Here is a 19,024-nt window from a genome sequence, read left to right as displayed (position 1 = left end):
AGTCTCGTGCCGGTGTCTCTGTGCCGGGGCCTCCAGCAATCAGTACTGGTTGCAGCTTTTAATGTGTCCTGCGATGGATGCTGTGGTAGGGCTGTTTTATTTTTGTATTACAGCACTGAATGTGTCCATAGAATGTTGGGTTCCCAGGGGCACTGGAAACAGCTGTTCCTCCCTTACAGTCCTAATTACCCATCCCCCATCGGTACCTTCGTGTCCACTCCAGGTCTTCAGTCCATAATGTATGGACCTTGGTGTGGGCTTAGCCTTAGTGTGCACAAGGGTGTCAAAAACACTCCCATCGTCGCAACATCCTCACACCTCGCTTACCCCCTCCCCCATAGATCACACACGCATGGGCAGTGTGAAGCGGTTGACTTTATTGTGCTTTGCCTGTAGCGGGCATGGCGGTGCCTTTTCCATGGGTGGAGAGCTGGAGCATTCTTCGGAGCAGCGTTCATGAGAGAAGACAATAGAACAAACACCCCACCCGCTAGAAAGAGGATGGTCAGGCAGAAAAGAGCTGCAAAATGGTGCTGCTGGTCAACATGAGGAGATCAGCAAGTCACTAAATGCTCCACTCAACCCCAGGATTGAGGGGCAGTGAGTCTCATATGCCAGTTCTCAATTCTTAGATGGTTCCCGTGTCTGCTAAGCGGTGAGCGGGTTGCAGAATGCTGTGGGCCTCCTGGATGGCCAAAGAGCTGAGGGAGACTGACTGTGACTACGGCATGGAGAAAGAACTTCAGGAAACATGGGGGACCTCTTGAAGAAGAAAACCACCAGAATGGCAGAGTCCTAGGCACCAACACACCCTCACCACAATTACCTCAATAAGGGCAGGATTCCCAGAAAAAGATCTTCCTCCACAATGGACGTTGAGAACCGCAGGACGTTTCAGGTGTGACAGCTTGTTGGCATACAGCTGGATAACATTGTGGCCATCCCTGGGATGGGCAGAGGACTACGGACTCCCTGAAGATCTTGCTGAAGGTTGGCAGATAGCTGCAGCCACCTCAACGTTCCCGGAGAGGAAAACAAGAGAGACAGAAAGCCTCAAACGCCTTCTAGGATAGTAGAGTCGCAGGACGCCCCCTCGCCTCTCAGGCCAAGCAGGTCCCCTATGATGATAGATATGCAGAGCGTCCCAAGCAACCCCAAGGTGGTAGAAGTCTCACTAATCTCACCTCACAACAAGAATGGAGATCTAGGATGATATGATATGATAGTTTATTTATAACGCGCTTAATACCCAGAGGTTTCTAAGTACGGACCCAGGGATCGAACCTGTGTTGCGCCGTGCCGGCTTGCTTCCAAGGCGAGCACGTTGCCCCTAAGCTATCCTCCCGAGATATCTGTTCCCCCACAATGATAGAGCAGCATTATCCCTCAACCCTGGACAAGCAGACAAGAGATAGCAGGACTTAGTGGATAGCATAGCCTTGGGACAGTGCCAGGGACCCCCCGAAAAAAGCAGAGAGCTACAGCATGCCCCAGGGCTCCCCTGGGATGATGGAGATGAAGTACAGCCATAGGACCCTCCATGACTGCACTGTTCTTCTTATTTCAGCTTGTTCTGGTCCCTGCAGCCCAGCCAATACTGCGCGATTGGGCGTGGATAACGCGGGTACACATAATCCACACGCCTCGTCTCCAGGTTCACTCTGTAATATTTATCTGAAAGAGAATGGAGAAGCATAGAAGAGGGAATCAACAGAGTTTGGAACATCTGGATTTGTAGGCAGTAGGCCGCTACCATCAAACAATGGTCTTCCAAGACTCACTCTCTCACACACACACACACACACGCACGCACGCACGCACGCAAGCACGCACACACGCATGCTCTAAATACATGCAACCAGGGGAGAAACTCTGTACAAGGTTTTAAGGGAGCACACTGCAGAGTGGACATCGTTCACATTCTGTCTGTTGCATGTTCTATGTTAAAATCAGTAGCAGAAATCAACATACAAATATTCTTTAAAGAACATTACGTCCAACAGTCAAACTATTCTTTGAAAAGCCAGCACTGATGGGACCACTGGCCACCAGCAGAGAAGACACAAACAAGCTACACTAGACCCACCACTGCCTGCTCTCAAGGAACCAACACAACAGGCCAAACTTTTGGCAATGTACACGACCATCAAACAAGGCTTGACTCTTACAATGTAACACTCAATCATCAGACAAGCACAATGAAAATACACCTCAGCCTACTGCAGCCAAAGCAACAGAACACATGGCACGCACAAAGAACACTCTTGCAACCAACACACTCCCAAAGATCATGCAGCTTACAGTGTCACTATTTATGAGCTAACACAACCTAACACAGGGGGATGGATCACTACACCACACTCCTTAGAGTCTACACACTAGTCAGATACTCTCCCATGTCACCTAAGAATGACACGGACCACCTAGATGACAAACGGGGTAACCACCAACAAAACATGCAACCGAGGTGTTCCATAACCCATCAAGAACCAAACCATTCGGACAAAGTAACTCAAGTAACATCAAGATCTTCATGAACAATGAACAAAGCACTCTAATGGACCGAAATGTACAATGCCATTAGACACCACCCTCTCTCAGACACGGCTTAGATTGACAGTACACACTGGGCAATGGGGAGATCTGGGGTCAGTTTATAGAATATGAAAATAAATAGTCACTCGGGCTTCTCCAATTCACACCAGGTACAAACTAAATCACCAGCACCACCCTAAAGCAGACAGTCCAGGTGGATGACTGGCGGACGAGTAGACCACCAATAGATAACAGACACACCCACAGACGTGTCTTCAAGAAAACAATGCACACTAAGTAGTGGGGGCCATTCTGTGCACACATTGGAGGGAGCAGTCTATGCGCACAATTGGGCAGGAGCTCCCAGTATAGTGTGGAGCATACACACCCTGCACAGTGTATGCTGCTCACCTTTGACATAGAATCTAGCTTGCATGTTGTGAACTGTAGAAAGAGGCCAAGCAGAAGTGGCAGCTGTGAAGGGGACACGTTATATGCCAATGGAGGAGCACACCATGCACACAGGGCCGGCCTTAGGGGCATCAGCGCCCTGGGCGAATTGGCACCCCCCTCCCCGCGTGCCCCTGGTTAACAGGGGGTGGGGCAAGGATGTGGCACTTTTTTCTTTTTTTTACCAGAAGGTAATGAATCTGTGAATCCTATTGTTATTAAATGCGCTCCGCCGCCGTGGGCACATTTAACAACAAAGGGGTGCCCTTAAAAGACTCGCCCGACCTGGCGTGGTGGGGGACTAATGGCGCTCTTTTGTTATTAAATGCGCCCACGGCAGTAGGGCGCATTTAATAACAATAGGATGCTGACAATAGCACCCTATTGTTATTAAATGCACTCGCATCGGCAGGCGCATTTAATAGCAAAATGTCACCTGCCGCGCATTCTCCCACCACGCCAGCTCGGAGGAGCCCTTGAAAGACTGCCATGAGCTAGCGTGGCAGGGGCTAATGGTGCCCCGGGCGGGTGTGGCACCCCGGGCGGTCGCCCGGCCCACCCGGCCTGCCCCCCCTAAGGCCGGCTCTGCATGCACACGACTGTGCAGGAGAAGTTTTATGTAAGCAGTATTCAGGATCACTGTGCGCACAAAACAGAACGCCCTTGGTACACAGTGGAGAAAAGAACTCGACACACACAAACACACATAGTACAGCGAGCACTCTTTGACTTCAGAGTGAGACTTTGCTGCTCACCGTCCTTGAAGAAGTAGACACTCTGGATGGGCCGGCACGGTTGGGAGATGGGCATCAGCCAGTCGGGGTCAATATCGGAGTCATCATCGTCCTCTTCGGACATCCAGTCGAACAAGCTAAACCAGGACTTCCGCTGCCTCAGCTGGTACTTCCGGCGGTTTCTGCGTGACTTTCTCCGGCGGTTCCTGCGGGTTTGTGTCTTGCTTGGCTGTGGCAGGTAGAGCCTCCCGGCTACAGCTGCATCAACGTTACGGGGTAGGCCTCGCCAGGCTCGGCTTATGTACTGGGGTTTGCTGGCCCCGCCTAGCAATGCAGGAAAAGGAAGCGCTGTGAATATTCAGGTACATGACTAGCAAAGGGGCAATGCGCTGGTCTTGGAAGCAAGACCACGCAGAGCAACAGAGATTCGAATCCCAGATCCGCGTTTAGAAACCAAACAATAAAATAAATCTGTATCACATGGTTCATTTATTTTGGTTAGTTATGGCACTTTGGAAATTTCCGGAAAAAAAATCAATAATGCTCAGGGCAATGAGATCAATGGCTTCAATGTTTTCAGGTGTGTTGAAATATCACTCCCAGCTTTTGAGCGGCGTTTTCGATATTGGATGATAGCCTTTTAATCTGAGTTTTGCAAATGCTAATGGCTGCCATGTCTTCCATTTTGTTTTCAGACTTTTTAAAAAGTTGGCCACCCTACTTCCACCCAACACTCCACCTACCTATTTGACTTTAACTGCTCTCCATGATTTGTCTTATAGTTGGAAACCATGAATGTGAGTCTGTCTGTTATTACTGTTTCTGTGTAGCCGTAAGGCCCTTGTGTTTCCAGATGATTTAAGGGGGAGTATTCTTAGGGTTTCTGGGAATTCAGGTTTCCATTCTTCAATAGGCAAATCTACCTCCATATTTTCAGAATATCCACGCAAAATACAATAGAAGTCAGTGTATCTAAATGGCATTTATTTACATAGCCAGCGGTTATCCTGAAAACCTGGTGTGGTTGGACTCTTGAGGATCGGACTTGAAGTCACCTTTCATTAGGTCTTGCATTAGATTCCTCCTGCATTCTCGTTTGTCTCCCTCCTGTGCTTCGATGTCGGGTTTTACCTCTACGTGTAGAAGCCTGGGGCTTGAGACATTAACCAAGGTGTGTACAAGGTCTGAGCCTATGTGCTTGTACTTGTATGCATTGCATGGCTCTGTATGCACCATGACATGCCTGTATATGTGGGAGGGCTTTCTTTGTGCTCGAGGCCTGTGTGTGTCTAGCATATGCGTGTATGCTTAAGAGATGAAAGGTGTGCCTGTGAGCCTGTGTGTCCGCGTGCCGTGCATGTGTGCTCATAATTGTATGTGTGTGTGTGTAAAATATATGAGCCACTGGGTTTGTGAAGCTTGAAGTAATACTATTCCTGTCTGAGGTTTGAGACACTGTAAAAGGGATGTAGTGCTCCTGATGCCGGGCTGTGTGTCAGACTTTGCTTGTGTGAGTGTCCAAGCCTTGTGTATGTGCGTGCTAGGGTTGTCCGAGGCAGTATGTACAGGTAATGCAAGGTTGTGTGGGAGGGGGTGAGCGAGTTAATTTGTCTGAACGAGTTTAATCTTTTGTTGCCCAGGGTGTGTTTGTGTTTCAGAGAGGGAAGCAGGTGCATATGTGTGAACCAGAAATGCCTGTGTGGATAAAACATTTGTTTGTGTTTATCAGGTCTGCACCTGTAGGTGTGTACAAGGCGTGTGTGTGTGTGTATGTATGTGTGCATTGCCTGATCCTATTTTTGTACAATGTGCATGACTGTGTGAGAGTCTGTCTCTTGTGTGTGGTGTGTATTGACTCAGTGATTTCCATGCTTCTGCGTATACTAGGCTTGTGCTCTTGTTTACACATTGGGCCTCATTCCGAGTTGGGTGCAAAGGGATTACCGGCACCGGTAAGGACACTGGTGCCGGTAAACCCTTTGCGCCCTATTCCGAGGTCCCTTGGCCGGTCCCCCCTTTAATGCCTGGTCTGACCAGGCGTTGTGGACGAGACCCGTTAAGGAACTTCGGAGCTAATAACGGTACCGCAAATTGCGGTACCGTTATTAGCTACTTACCCATTCCCATTGAGCCCTATGGGGGCTGAAATGGGAATGGGGAATGGTTTATTCAATGGGGACTTACCGGTCCCTCCAAGGTCGGAATGGACCGGTAAGTCCCCATTGAACCAACCCGGAGGCGGTACCGGTATGGGAGGCAGCCATGGAGCTAGTTGCTCCATGGCTACCACCATACTCGGAATGAGGCCAATTGTGTGTTTTTGTTTATTATGTGTGTGTCTGTTTGCGTGTCTTGTTCCCATGCATGTGTGAGGTGTGGAACTTTGTTTACAAGACCTATATCCCCCTGTACGAGGACATGCCTGTGACACATGTCTCGACATGTGTGTATGACCCATATATATTAAAATACTGTGCCTTTCAGTGATGCGTGTTTGTGTGTGTTTCAGTGTAAGACCCTAGGTGTTTTCAAATGATATATGTACAAGATGTCTGCCTGTTTTTATGAATGGTGGGACTGGGCGTGCAAGAAATATAGGCCTGTGTGTGTTCAATACGTGTGTCTATGTGCTTGAGAATGCATTGCTGTGTGAGTTGGCGGGTGCAAGTACACAATGATGGAGCACACGTGTGCACTGAATGTTTTACCCACTTACTGAGTTTTTTGCTTCCAAAGATCCGGTCGAAGGCTTTGATCCAGTCGTCGTCTGTCTGCATCAGGGCGTACTGTGTAAAGGCCATCGAGGGCGGGCTGTCCTGACAGTCCTGGAGGCTCGGTTGCTTCTTAAATTCATACTCCCAAAACAAGGCACCTAACAACAAAAAACGCACAGTTCCCATATATCTGACATGACCGATATCCCTATATCACAGGAAAAGGACGATAACACCAAGCTAGTCCGGCATTCCACTTTTTTGGCATGACTAACATACCCATACTCTCACCAAGCAGTCATTCTCGAAAGCGGCTTTGTGAGCGATGCACTAATATTGTAGATCAGCGGTTTCCATAAAAAGCTGTACTTAAATATTTCCTTCAGTGTACAATCTTTTTTTAAACTTAATTTTTATTTGCATTTGTTAAGAGAACAAGACATTTCAAACATAAATCGCTAACCATTTTACTATCAAAAGTCTTGGCCTCCCCCCCTACCTGACGCCCCAACTGATCTACCCCTAGACTCCCACTCGAACCCCCCCTCCCTTTACCCCCCTCACAACCAAACTCGTTCAGTGGTGTTGTTTTCCCTTCACCAATGTCTCAGCAGCTCCGTCCTCATTGTCTCTGTTTTTAACATTTGTTGGCTCCCTCTGTGGCCTCTCCCCCCCCCCCACCCCCCCAAGTTCAAAAACCACTCATGTGCTTATTCGACCCCCAAGGTTTCCCTCAACCAGCCCCACTTGAGCAACAGTGTGCTCCACTCTGCGCTCCACTCTGCATGAAACTCACTCATCCCATCGTTCACTCGTTCACTGCCGCTGTCAATCTCTCCATTATCATCATGTTGTGTACTTCCCCTCTCAGATTTATTTTGACGGAAGCGTTTCACTTTTCCAACACTGGGCTATTGCCAATTGCCCTGCTCTCAACACTGCTTCCCACATTTTAGGGAGCCTATATTCTTCCCTGTCCTTTTGCGGGATCCCCAAGAGCATCTGCAGCGGGTCTAACCCAGCCGTATTTCTGTAACCTCCTCCATACATCTCAGCACCTCCTTCCAAACGACCTGCACCATGGGACACTGCCACCACATGTGGGCCAGAGACGCCTGCTGTCCACAACACCTGGGGCACATGTGGGAGGCTCCCACAAACATCTTGAATAGTTGCAGGGGGTCTCCATGCCAGCCCATCAGCAATTTGAAGTTGTCTTCTATCTTGGAGGTGTACAGGCCATGCTTGTAGGCGACTTTGTAAATTCTTGCCCAGTCCTCTTCCGAGATCTCCTCCCCAGCCAAGTCTACCCAGTACCTCTGGAATGTTTGTCTCCACTGTAGACAAGTCTCATTCATAGCTTTATACAGCCTGGACAGGATATCCTTTCTCGTGGTGGATAAGTCAATTACCTTTTCCACTGCTGTTAACTCTCTTGCCAATGATCTTCCCCACTTTGGGTCCGTTAATATAGCCTTGATGCTGAGATATTCGAATACTGAAATCAAGCACCTCCCCAATACATCCCGAACTGCTGCCAAGTCCAGAAAGATCCCGTTCTTAAATAGTTGTCCCTCCCGTTCAAGGCCCATATCTGACCACTTCTGTGAGAAGGTTATACAGAGAACATAAAAGAGGGCCATGTTGTGAGTCCATGGGTGCCCCTGGACTCTCGTCAGATTGACCAGGACACCCCAGAGTGGGATGGGACTGTAACCATTCCGAGATTGACCTCATCAGGGACCAAAGAAAGTCCCTCACCTTCAGCAGGTGTGCCACTAAGTCCTCAAAATAGGTCCAGTAGGTCCTCAGGCCATCCCTCATATGCTGGAGCATAACCCGCCTTATAATACAGGAGGATGTCTGGGAACCCAAATCTCCCCTTATCTCTTGGGAGTCGCCATTTCTACACTAGGAGTCTTATTTTTCCAGATGAATCAACAGAGCTCTCCTATTATTTCAAAGAAGAACTTTTCCGGGCGATGTCTCAGGATAGCTGTGAACAGATATAGCAGCCTGGGGAGCATGTTCATCTTTATTGAGGTCATCCTGCCATACCAGGTCAGTATGAGGGGATCCCATCTCTTCAGGTCGTGCGTCAGTCATGCCCAGAGGGGATCATAATTGGCTGAAACCATCTCGTCCAGGTCCCTAGTTACCTGAATACCCAAATACTGTATGCTCTATTTGTCTACCCTCATGCCTTGGCATCTTCTTTTCGGATCAAGAAGGGGGCTCTGCTCAAGTATCGGCATTATACAAGGTTTCCCTACGTTAATCTTGAGAGGTGGCCATATTCCGAGATCTGATTCATGAGTGCTGGGAGGGAGTGTATGTTGGTAAGGTATGCCAATATATCGTCTGCAAAGAGTGAGAGTTTGCACTCAATCTCTCCCACCCACTATGTCCTTGATTCGTTCATTTGTCCGAATCGCAATAGCCAGTGGTTCCATCGCCAACGCATAAAGTAATGGAGAGAGGGGGGTACCCCTGTCTTGTGCCTCTTGTTAGCGGGAAAATCTCTGTGAGACCCCCGTTGACACAGGCCCTGGCCCTGGGTTTATTGTAAAGTTACGCCACCCATCTCAGGAAGTTTGGCCCCAGCCCCATCCTCGTCAGTACCTTCATCATGAAGGGCCATTCAACCTTACCGAAGGCCTTCTCTGAGTCTAGTGACACCAGGCAGGCATCCTAACCCTTAACTTGGGCACCGTAAATCAGATTTATAGGGCCTCATTACGAGGTCAACGGTAAGGGGTTAACAGTGCCGGTAAAGATGCCGGTGCCGTAAACCCCTTACCGCTGCATTACGAGGTCCCTTAGCGGGTCCCACCAAGGCCGGCTGCTAAAACCAGCTGTCCTTAGCGGGAGCCGCTAAAGGACCAGGGAGCTAACAACGGGTCCGTTGTTAACGGGCCCGTTGTTAGCTCCCTCCCCATTCCCATTGAGCCCTATGGGGGCTCGAATCGGAATGGGATGGGTTAATTGAATGGGGAATTACCGGGTCCTCCAAGGTTGGAATGGCCCGGTCATTTCTCATTCAGGGAACCCGGACCTGGACCCGAGTTTGGAGGCAGCCATGCCGCAAATATCGGCATGGCTACCTCCAAACTCGTAATGAGGCCCATAGTCTTCCGAATGTTATGCGCTCCTTGCCTCCCTCTTATGAAGCCCACCTGATCTCCATGTACTAATAGCAGTAAACCCACCTCTAATCTTGTTCCCAAGACTTCTCGCTAGGATCTTTACATCCCTGTTTAGGTGAGAGATGGGTCTGTAAATCTTTGCCCTCCTTAGGGATCACCACAATCGTTGCGAATAACATCATTGGGGGCAAGACCTCTCCTTGAAGGCATGCGTTGAACACCTTCTCTAGGTATGAGCTAACAATGACCTGAATAATTTATAAAATCACATCAAGAAACCATCCTCCCCCGGTGCTGACCTTGACTTCATCCTCTTGATGGCAATTATGGGGTGCTCGAGGTTCGCCACAACGTCCTTGGGGATCCCCGTGATGGGTAGTCTCCCCAAAAAATCATCTATCTGTGCCTCATCCCCGATCCATTCTGAGGCGTGGAGATTACCGTAATACGTTGCGAATTGGTTTCCGATGCTTCTGGTGTCATAGACAGACCCTCCCTCCTCAGTCTTTATAAATCCAATGGTTCTCCGCTTCCTCTCCTCCCTCAGTCTCCATGTGAGGATCTTATCCGCCCTGTCCCCTTTCTTATGATATTTTTGTTTCAGGAACAGGAGTTTTCTTTTCTGTGTCCTGAGTGAGAATGGTCTTCAATTGTGTTTTATACCGTCAGAGCTCCTTCGCTTCCGCGGGAGATATATATTTTCCCTGTGTTCCCCCCGGCTGGATCTGTGCTATTTTCTGATGAAGCGTGTTCTCCTTTTCTCCTTCTCTTTTTTCTTTTTTGAGCCTATTCTTATCAGGACCCCCTGGATGGTAGCCTTGAAGCCCTCCCAGACAGATTGGATCCCAACCTCTCCCATATCATTGATGAGGAAGTATTCCTTGATTCCCACGAATAGTTCCTGCTGCACGTCCTTATCTTTAAACAGGGAGTCATTGCAACTCCAGCTCCCCCTGGGGCCCGCTGCCCTCCCCATTTCCACTTAGACCCTCACCATATCATGGTCAGACCATAGGATTGGGAGACCTGGTAGTCCAAAATTTGTGCCTTCAAGATCGAGTCTACCAGGACCAGGTCTATGCGCGAGAAGGAGTCATGTACTGCTGAAAAAAGGTGTACGCCCTATCACTATCCAGCGGGCGTGTGAGGGAGTCACATAGGCCCAAAATCTCATTTACCTGCTTAAAGCATTCCAAGTCTCCCCAATTTGCTCTAGCTGCCGGTCGCACTGCCATTCTCTTGTGGTCACTTATTGGGTCCAACACCATGTTAAAATCCCCCCCACCACTAGTCGTCCTTCCGCAAACTCAATCGTCTTGCCCCTGACCCCTCTCAGAATTCACATTGGCCCATGTTTGGAGCGTACACTGAACCTAGCGTAAGCTTGGAGCCGTACAACTATCCCCTGACAAACACATACATTCCGTTCGGGTTGGCTAATACCGATTCCACCAGAAAGCTGAGCCTGGAAGAGATCAGGACTTCTACCCCTCACATTTTTTCACATCAGAAGCTGTGATCATTTCCCCCAACTCCCGGGATTGTAGGCTAGGCTCTGCACCCTTCGACCAGTGTGTCTCCTGGAGGCACATCCAATCAAGTCATGCCCTCTTAAATTCCTGAAGAACCATTGATTGCTTATTCGGTTTGTTGAGGTCCCGTACGTTGAGGGAGCCAATTATAATTTCACCAGGACCAGACATCGCCCGCTGCCGGAGCTTCACATAACTCCCCCCTCCCCTGATACTGTTCCATCGATGAGCCTGATGCCAGGGCCCATGCTGCATCCACCCCCCTCATGAAACGACACACCCTGAACATTACATAAAACAATCCTCCTTAGCTCCCCCCCAATCCCCACAGCATCCAACCCCACCCAGATTTATCACCTCCGATGTGATTAAATCACCAGCGGCGCTCCTAAACCCAGACCAGTTTAACTAAGCTCTTTTCCTTGGGCCCCCTTCCATCACCATGTTCCTAAAAAAAAAAAAAAAAGACGACCCCCCCCTTCACCATCGGTCACACCGACTTCATTATCCAATCAACTGGCTGTTCTCCTCGAGCTCAAGACGGCTCTGCCTGGGGCGTATTGAGTTTCATAAATTTCCTCAAGCCTGGGACTTTGCGCCTGCTTGACCCCTTTATGCGCCATCGCCTATCTCCAGGGCTTTTCTCATCTCCTTCCACCACTAGTGCTCCCCCTCCCATTAGCTCTCCCATGACCCTCTGTATGTCGTCCTCCATTACCAGTTTATAGTTATAGCCATCAACTTCAAAGGATATTGAGAAGGGGAAGCCTCATCTGTTTCTCACTCCCTTCTCATTAAGTTATTTATTGAGGGGGTCACAGAAGTGCCTCTTTGTCAGCGTAAGTGAAGAACGGTCTTGGTAGATCGCTATTTTCACATTACCCAGGGCTACTTTGTCCTGTCACATCGCTTATGACAGGATTTTTTGCCTGTTGGGGAAATTGTGGAAGCGCGCAAAAAACTGATTGTGGCCCCCTCTCCACCACCCCTGCCCTGTGCACCCCTGTCAATTTTAGGTTCATCGATGCTCTCGTCTCCAAACAAGACCTTCACCGCCTCATGGATGGTCCTCCTTAGGTCCCTTTCCGATTCTCCCTCCTTCTCCGGGATTCCAAAAAATAGCAAGTTGTTCCTCCTCTCACAGTTTTCAAAGTCATCAGTTTTCAGGGCAACCTCCCCTTCCCTTCTCTCCAACTCCGCCAACCTCATATCTATTTGAGTCTCCATTGTCTGAAGGGAGGTCTGGTGTTTCTCTACTGCTGGGAGTCTCTCGTCCATTCTGTCAATTCTGACATTTATTATGTCCACTTTCCATCCAATGTCGGCCCTCATCCCCCTAATATCCTCCAGGAGTGAGATGATGTCTCTCTTGGTAGAAATAGTGTCATCCCCCACCTCGAACATGTTGGAGTTCAAGGTCTTGCTCTCTGACTCCGTTTTTTGGAATTCAAATTGTCCCAACTTCGCCCTCCAGTCCATGGGCGGATGGGGACCTCTATTCTGGATTCACCACTACCGGATTCACTGGTGATCTCCTGCCAGGGTACAAGCTTAACAGGAGATTGCCCAGGAATTCCTGTCAGAGTCTCAAGGAGTCTGGTAGTTAAGTGAACAACCGCAGGGCGAATCCGGCTTTGGCATTGTTTGAAGCAGTCCGAACACTTTAGAATAATCAAAGGGTACAAATGGACGTCCCCTTATCCGAGATCCAGCAGAGACATTCTTTGCCTGTAAGAGTTCATTGGCTTTCTATTTTAAACAATTTGTATTTATTTTTTTATTTATTGTGTCTTTTGGTATCTCAACAGAACCTTTCACACATTTAATTGAAACAATCTTCCACCTGTAATACATTTGTCCTGCAACCAGACACTACATTTCTTTTGCAAATCCACATGGAGGCAAGGCTGTGATCTTTTCGATCACCTTTTAGCAAGCTAAATTAACCTCCAGCTGCCCTGCTTTAGTATACCTACATGAGCAAATAACATCAAATATGTACATGAAAGCATTTGGATCAAGAAAGGCTTGAACCATCAAGAGAAACAATATATTTTTGAAAGTGTGTCCGTCTGTTTGTCCTCTACAGAAATGAACTATCTAGAGGGCTCCAAAGAGGTCTAACAGGGGGACCTTTTATTACAAGGAATCTAATGGTTTGGTTTAAAGTTGCCAAAGAGGCGCCCCTGCTGGGTGAAATTGGAACTAATGCTTATTTTGCTTTACAAACGACCATAGCTATTTTGTTTAACCAACGACCATAAGAAAAGCTAAAAATGTGCTCAACAAACCATCATAATGAAAGCTAAGAATGCGCAAAGCCTTTGTGCAAGTGATCCAGGACATTTGATACAAGAACACACAGGAAATGTGTCTTAACACCAGTCAAGCAGTACACATCCCCAGTGGCAAGAAATCTGAAATTCAATCATCATGCTACCCATGCTATACCATGCTTTTGAGTAGTCGTCTGATGCTCGGCGTAGAAAGGCAGGCAGGGCAGCAGAGACAGTAGACCAACCCATCAAAGTCTACAAACACAAGCAAGCAGACAGGCAGCACTGAGAAAGCAAGACACACAAGGACAAGTACAAGCCAGACAACAGGCTGATGCAGTCGTCTGGTGCTCAGCGTAAAGGGGCAGCCAGGGCAGCAGTGGAAAGGGTGGAATGTCAGCACAGTCTCTTTGATGGCAGTTTGGCTTTCTTCCATTTGATCAGCGTGTGTTCATTTTCAGACCTTGACGGTCTGTCATGGTCAAACATGTAGTGCAAGTGGAATAGCAAAATTGACCAGGGCTGGCGCAGATACAGCACCACCAGCAGTATAATGCTGAACCATTCGCCTTTTTCGGACCTCCTTCTGGGTCAAGTCCCCTTGAGAAAGGTATTGACTTTGCCTGGAGACCTTTCTAAAGATGGAATATTACTTTCCTTAACAGGGCCACCCGTTTCCTAATATGGTCACCCAGCACCATGTGCCCTCTTTGCAACTCAATGTTTCAGGAGCCCTCTGGCGTAGGCATGGTACCCACCACCTCTACGAGCGAGGGAACAGACAATATCACCAGTTGGGTCAAGATGTCCCCAGGTTCAGAAGAGGAACTCTATAGTAGAACTCCTCCTGGCTTCGGGATGTATTGAAATAGGCATAGTGGGTGTAGCAAGTAGGCACCCACCAGGTTGGCATCAGAACATCTTTTACTAGGGAATAGATGCTATTTGTTGGCGAACTCCGAACAAAGAAAGAAGGCTGATGGCATCTTTCTTCTTCAGCTTCTTGAAGTAGTGCCGTGCTACTCCACAGTTTTGCCAGTGACGTCCTCACCCCCCTCTTCATCTCCACTCCACACACAATGCACCCCAACCCATCTACCCCCATACCTTTAAAGAAGTAAACCCTCTCGCTGCTCCTGTAGTCCTTAGCAGGGATGGCGAAGGCTGCATCGATGTCGCTTGGGATTTTACCGAATCCACTGGAGATATTTCTGGGAAATCCAGGATCTAGAACGGCATTGTCAAAGCGCCAGTATTTATTGCCCTGTGGGTAAAAAGTGAAAGTGTCACAAATGGGGGCCAACAGGACATGCCTCATTCAACCACTGACGTCCTCCCTACTGGAAGCCGCAGATGAGGAGTGAGCTGATGTAGTCCCTTGCACCCCAGTCCAATACGCGCCCCCCGTACCTCTCCTCCCTCCTCTCATTCTACTCTCCCTCCTGCCACCTCCGATCTGCCGACCTCTACTTACTCACCGTACCCCCGCCTCCTTGTGCCCCTACCCGTTTCCGTTCCTTTCAGCTCCTTGCCCCACTATACTGGAACTCTCTCCCTCTCACTATCCGCTCTATTTCCTCCTACCCCTCCTTCTGTTCTTCCTTGAAATCTCACATTCCTCATCCCCCGTCCGGTTAACCCCATCTCTTCTCTCTTCCTTTTCCACTGTTCTGTTTCTCTCTACCGACCCAGGAAAATTTGTTCTACATATTGTTTTGATGGTTTGTTTCATGTTTTGCATTTATGCTTCCAATTTTTTGTATCATGTTGTTGTCATGTAAAGCGCTTTGGAGTAAAGTGCCCTATACATTTAATAAATACAAATACCATATTGTACCCTACCTTAAAGATGTATGTTTTTCCCTGGCAGTTGATTCGAGTGAAGGCTGCATCAATGGGGCCTTGGATACCCCAGACATCCTCGATCAGCTTGGGGTACCCTTCTCTCGCCTTCTTCTCGTCCAGCTCATAGAAGTATTTTCCTGAGAAGCAATAGCACGAGTTTAATAGAGAGAACCAAGAACAGCCAAGATATGGGAGCTGTGCGACTGAAAGCGGGTAGAAGACAGGGGCATGAGTTCGCTCTATCTTGTAGCACAACTGACAGAGGCACATGTGCGCATGGCAAACAGGTGCTGGATGGAAAGCGGTGATAGAACGATCAGGCATGATAAGGGCACGTGGGCTCCACCTAGTTAAGGGCCAAGATGGCAGATGGGACTGGTGCTTTTTGAGAAATTCTGCATCCCAGGATAATAATGTGGGGATTTGCTTCACCAAACATAGCTATCCGCCTCCTCCTCCCACCTTACTGGCGCACCAATCGTTATACCACACAAGAAACCCACTTTAATGCTCTCCGCCCCTGCAGGCTTCCGGTGCCCAGTGCCTACTGACCCTCAACCAGTGTAGGCTGAGCTCAAGAAAAACAACCCAGACACCACTAAGCATGGTTTCATTCCTATCACAAAGGCGGTCTCTTAACCATCTGGCTATGCCATTCTAGCCGATCGAAGAGGATGGGTGAGGTAGTGACCGAAGCCAAGTCTGGCCAACCGCCAGGTGCCAGACTGCAAAGCAGAAGTCCTGGGCCACCTAATTTGTTTTGGCTAATATGGAATTGCTCAAGACCCTGGAGTTTCCTCATATCCACTCGGGCCTTTCCATGCATGTTGCAACCACAACCCCTCCTCCCCCGCCGCCCCATTCACCTATTTCTCTGTAGAATGGCACTTCTTCCTGGTTCTTCAAAGAAATCTACCAGGGGTGGCTCCACTGTCCAGCACAAAAATCAACCCCCACTGATTCAACACATTTCATGCCTGTTTTCTTCATGCTGTTTCCTCATTTCAACAATTCCAAGGACGTCACCAATAGGAATCCCAGCCCGCGGCCTTAATGCCGCTTGTCCCCAGCCTCTAAAAGCCACTCAAAAGAAAACCGCCTGCTCTGATCACACCCCAGCTGCTGGCAGCAGTCTCTGACCACAGCAAACATGGTGATCGCCGCAACCGTTCTTGTTTGACCCTGGGGCACTTCCCAGAATACCCCATACAACCCCTACGTTCTCCTGCTCCTCCCTTCCCCTCTCATCCCCCTCGCTCCACCTGGGCTATACTTGTCTGTTTTGCACCACCCTCCCTCAACAGTCCCACCTGTGAGGACAGCCTCATGCAACCTTCCTGTGTTTCCTGTCTTGGAGTCTTAGGTAACTTCCACCATCCTCTCCTTGGTCCTCGGCCTTTAGGAAACAACAACACCCCCCAGCTCCCTAGTCCCCAGGGAATATCCGTGAGCTATCCCCCTCACACTTCTAAGCTGCCCATAGGTGTCCCTTCTGAACTCACCTATGCCCCCACAAGCGTACCTGGGTGTCTAGTCAAATGGTCGACAGACAAATGGTCGACAGACAAAAGGTCGACAGGACAAATGATCAAATTATTTCTTAATTTATATATATATATATTTTTAGGTTTTCGTTTAGGGAAAAAAAGGGGTTTTTAGCAAAAAAGAGGGGGTTGGGGGGACCCCCCAAATAAAAAAACATGTGGAAAAAACAACAAAAAAAATGTGATAATTTGACCTGTCGACCTTTTGGTGTCGACCATTTGTCCTGTCGACCATTTAGATTCGACCAATTGACCTACAACCGCGTACCTGCCCTGCTGTCCACTGCCATGTGACACTGCTTACAATTAGGATTGTTGCTACAATGACCATCAGAATCGCATACTTCTAATACATGCCGACCTCATTGAGAACACCAAAGAGGAAGGCCTTTTTCATAGGAAAAAAATGGCATTGATACCAGCACAAAAGGAGAGTCTGAGACCGTAGAAAAGAGAACTGCATTCATCCACAGGCCTGCAGAGGCATGAGGACTGTCCTGCACGAACCCATCTCCAAAAAGGCCACAGCAATTATGCAGCCTAACATTGTGGCATCAGGTTACAAGATGCATTCAGGTTTACCCCAAGGCCGTCACAATGAGCTGTGCCACTATCTCTCGGAGACAGGGCCGGCCTTAAGGCTGGTCCAATCGGGCGACCGCCCAGGGCACCATTAGCCCCCTCGCCACGCCAGCTCAGGGCAGTCTTTCAAGGTCTCCCCCGAGCTGGCATGGTGGCAGAGGTGCGGCAGGCACCCTACTGAAATTAAATGTACCCTGCTCTTGGGAGTGGGGCGCATAATAACAATAGAGAACTGATGCATTTTCATCAGCGCCTATTGAAACATTTGCCCCCCCCCCCGCCCTGCATGTCCAGGGGCGCACGGAAGGATGGGTGCCAAATTTTTGTTTTGCTGTATGGGGCGCTGCGGCCGCAAAGGCCGGCCCTGCTTGGAGCGCACCGCACCTAGCGCATGTGGCCAGCACGGTGGGAAACAATCCTATAGCGGTTCCTGTATGAATCTCTTGCAACTGCTTAGCGTTAACATGGCACCTTACGTTTTCCAAAGGCGCAGTCAGAACAACGATTTAAAATCAGCCTTCTAGTCACTAATGGAGAACGGTGACTGCTGTAACACTGCCCCCCATCCCCACCCCCCGCCTCCGCCCTGCCTGGTACGCCCCAAGAGCCCTAGGGGAAAAAGTGGGTGGAACCCTGTACCTCGGAAGGCATAGATGGAACCATTCTTGAGGTCTGTGAAGGCATCGAAGGACTTCCCGCTGCACACATCTTCCTCCTCTTCCGCCCCGGAGCTCTCTTTGGCATCCGTGGGGGGTGGAATGGAGGTGACGACACTGGTGGACGTTGGGGGTCTCGAGGTAGTGAGAGGCCCCACGCCTTGCTGGACCGGAACTCCTGTCCCTGCAGGTTCTGTTTCCAGTGGGTACGTCTCCCAGGTCTCTGGCTCCAGTGACTCTGTCACGGTGGGCTCCGTTGCCAAAGGTTCTGTGGCCAGCAGCGGAACCCCCGTGCTGTTGCCATCGAAGTAGTCTGGGTACTCATCATCGTCCGGCAAAGCGAAGACATCGCCACGGGTCACTGTGGACACCAAAAGAAAACTATGTCAATATTAAACGGTCATGGCCTGTTCCAAAGCGCGGCTAAGATGGTAAGTGCGCCATGGTTCTGTCAGCATGATGGGAGAAAGGCTGGATGATATATTGTGGAAAACAGAGCTCTCTGGGTGTGGTTAATCTACTCCTGAGGAACCAGCAAATCTGGCGCTATAGCAGAGAAGTAGCCAGGAGTGTCTAACAAGTGACTGTAAATGCCCACACAGCGCTACCTTGCCCACTCAGGCCCTACGCGGTCTATGCCTCTGCGCCATAGGGAGAAGGGGGCCCCAGGGGGAACGCAAAGCGTTTCCCCCCCAGGGTGGTTTTGGGCGCTGCACCAGCGAGCTGACCTGCGCATAGCGCGTCTTCTGGGGTGTATTTAAGGGGGCAGGGAAGGTTCAGGAGCATGTGACGGTTGAGGACGAGCTTTTGTCCGGTCCTCCCTCCCCCAGACTAGGGTACTTTTGGGTCAAATTGGAGTACGAGGTTTTATTGGGAAGCTTTCTTATTCCCCCAGTAAGTGCGTTTTTTCCGCGTTTTTTGGGTTTAAGGTTATTAGGTCTGCGGGGAAGTTTTGGTAGTTTTCGTGTGACATGTCAGGGCGTTAGTTGGGGAATTACGTGTAAGGTTTT

At 49.3% G+C, this 19,024-nt stretch overlaps 1 protein-coding gene across 1 annotated transcript in view; it reads right to left on the bottom strand.

Moving 5' to 3' along the window:
- Positions 1-357: 357 nt before the first annotated feature.
- The window catches only part of VTN (vitronectin), a 39,300-nt gene continuing 20,633 nt past the window's right edge, over positions 358-19,024 (bottom strand). Inside the window, exons 3-8 of the mRNA XM_069615345.1 lie at positions 17,998-18,375; positions 15,230-15,369; positions 14,495-14,651; positions 6,436-6,591; positions 3,741-4,043; positions 358-1,674 (exon numbers count right to left, since the gene is read on the bottom strand). Of these exons, the coding sequence (XP_069471446.1) occupies positions 1,559-1,674; positions 3,741-4,043; positions 6,436-6,591; positions 14,495-14,651; positions 15,230-15,369; positions 17,998-18,375 (1,250 nt within the window). The 3' untranslated portion in view covers positions 358-1,558. The remainder of the gene's footprint in view (positions 1,675-3,740; positions 4,044-6,435; positions 6,592-14,494; positions 14,652-15,229; positions 15,370-17,997; positions 18,376-19,024) is intronic.

Source organism: Ambystoma mexicanum, chromosome 9 (genome assembly GCF_040938575.1).
Source record: "Ambystoma mexicanum isolate Mex_15411 chromosome 9, UKY_AmexF1_1, whole genome shotgun sequence".
Lineage (NCBI taxonomy): Eukaryota > Metazoa > Chordata > Amphibia > Caudata > Ambystomatidae > Ambystoma > Ambystoma mexicanum.
This window is presented reverse-complemented; position numbering and strand designations above follow the sequence as displayed.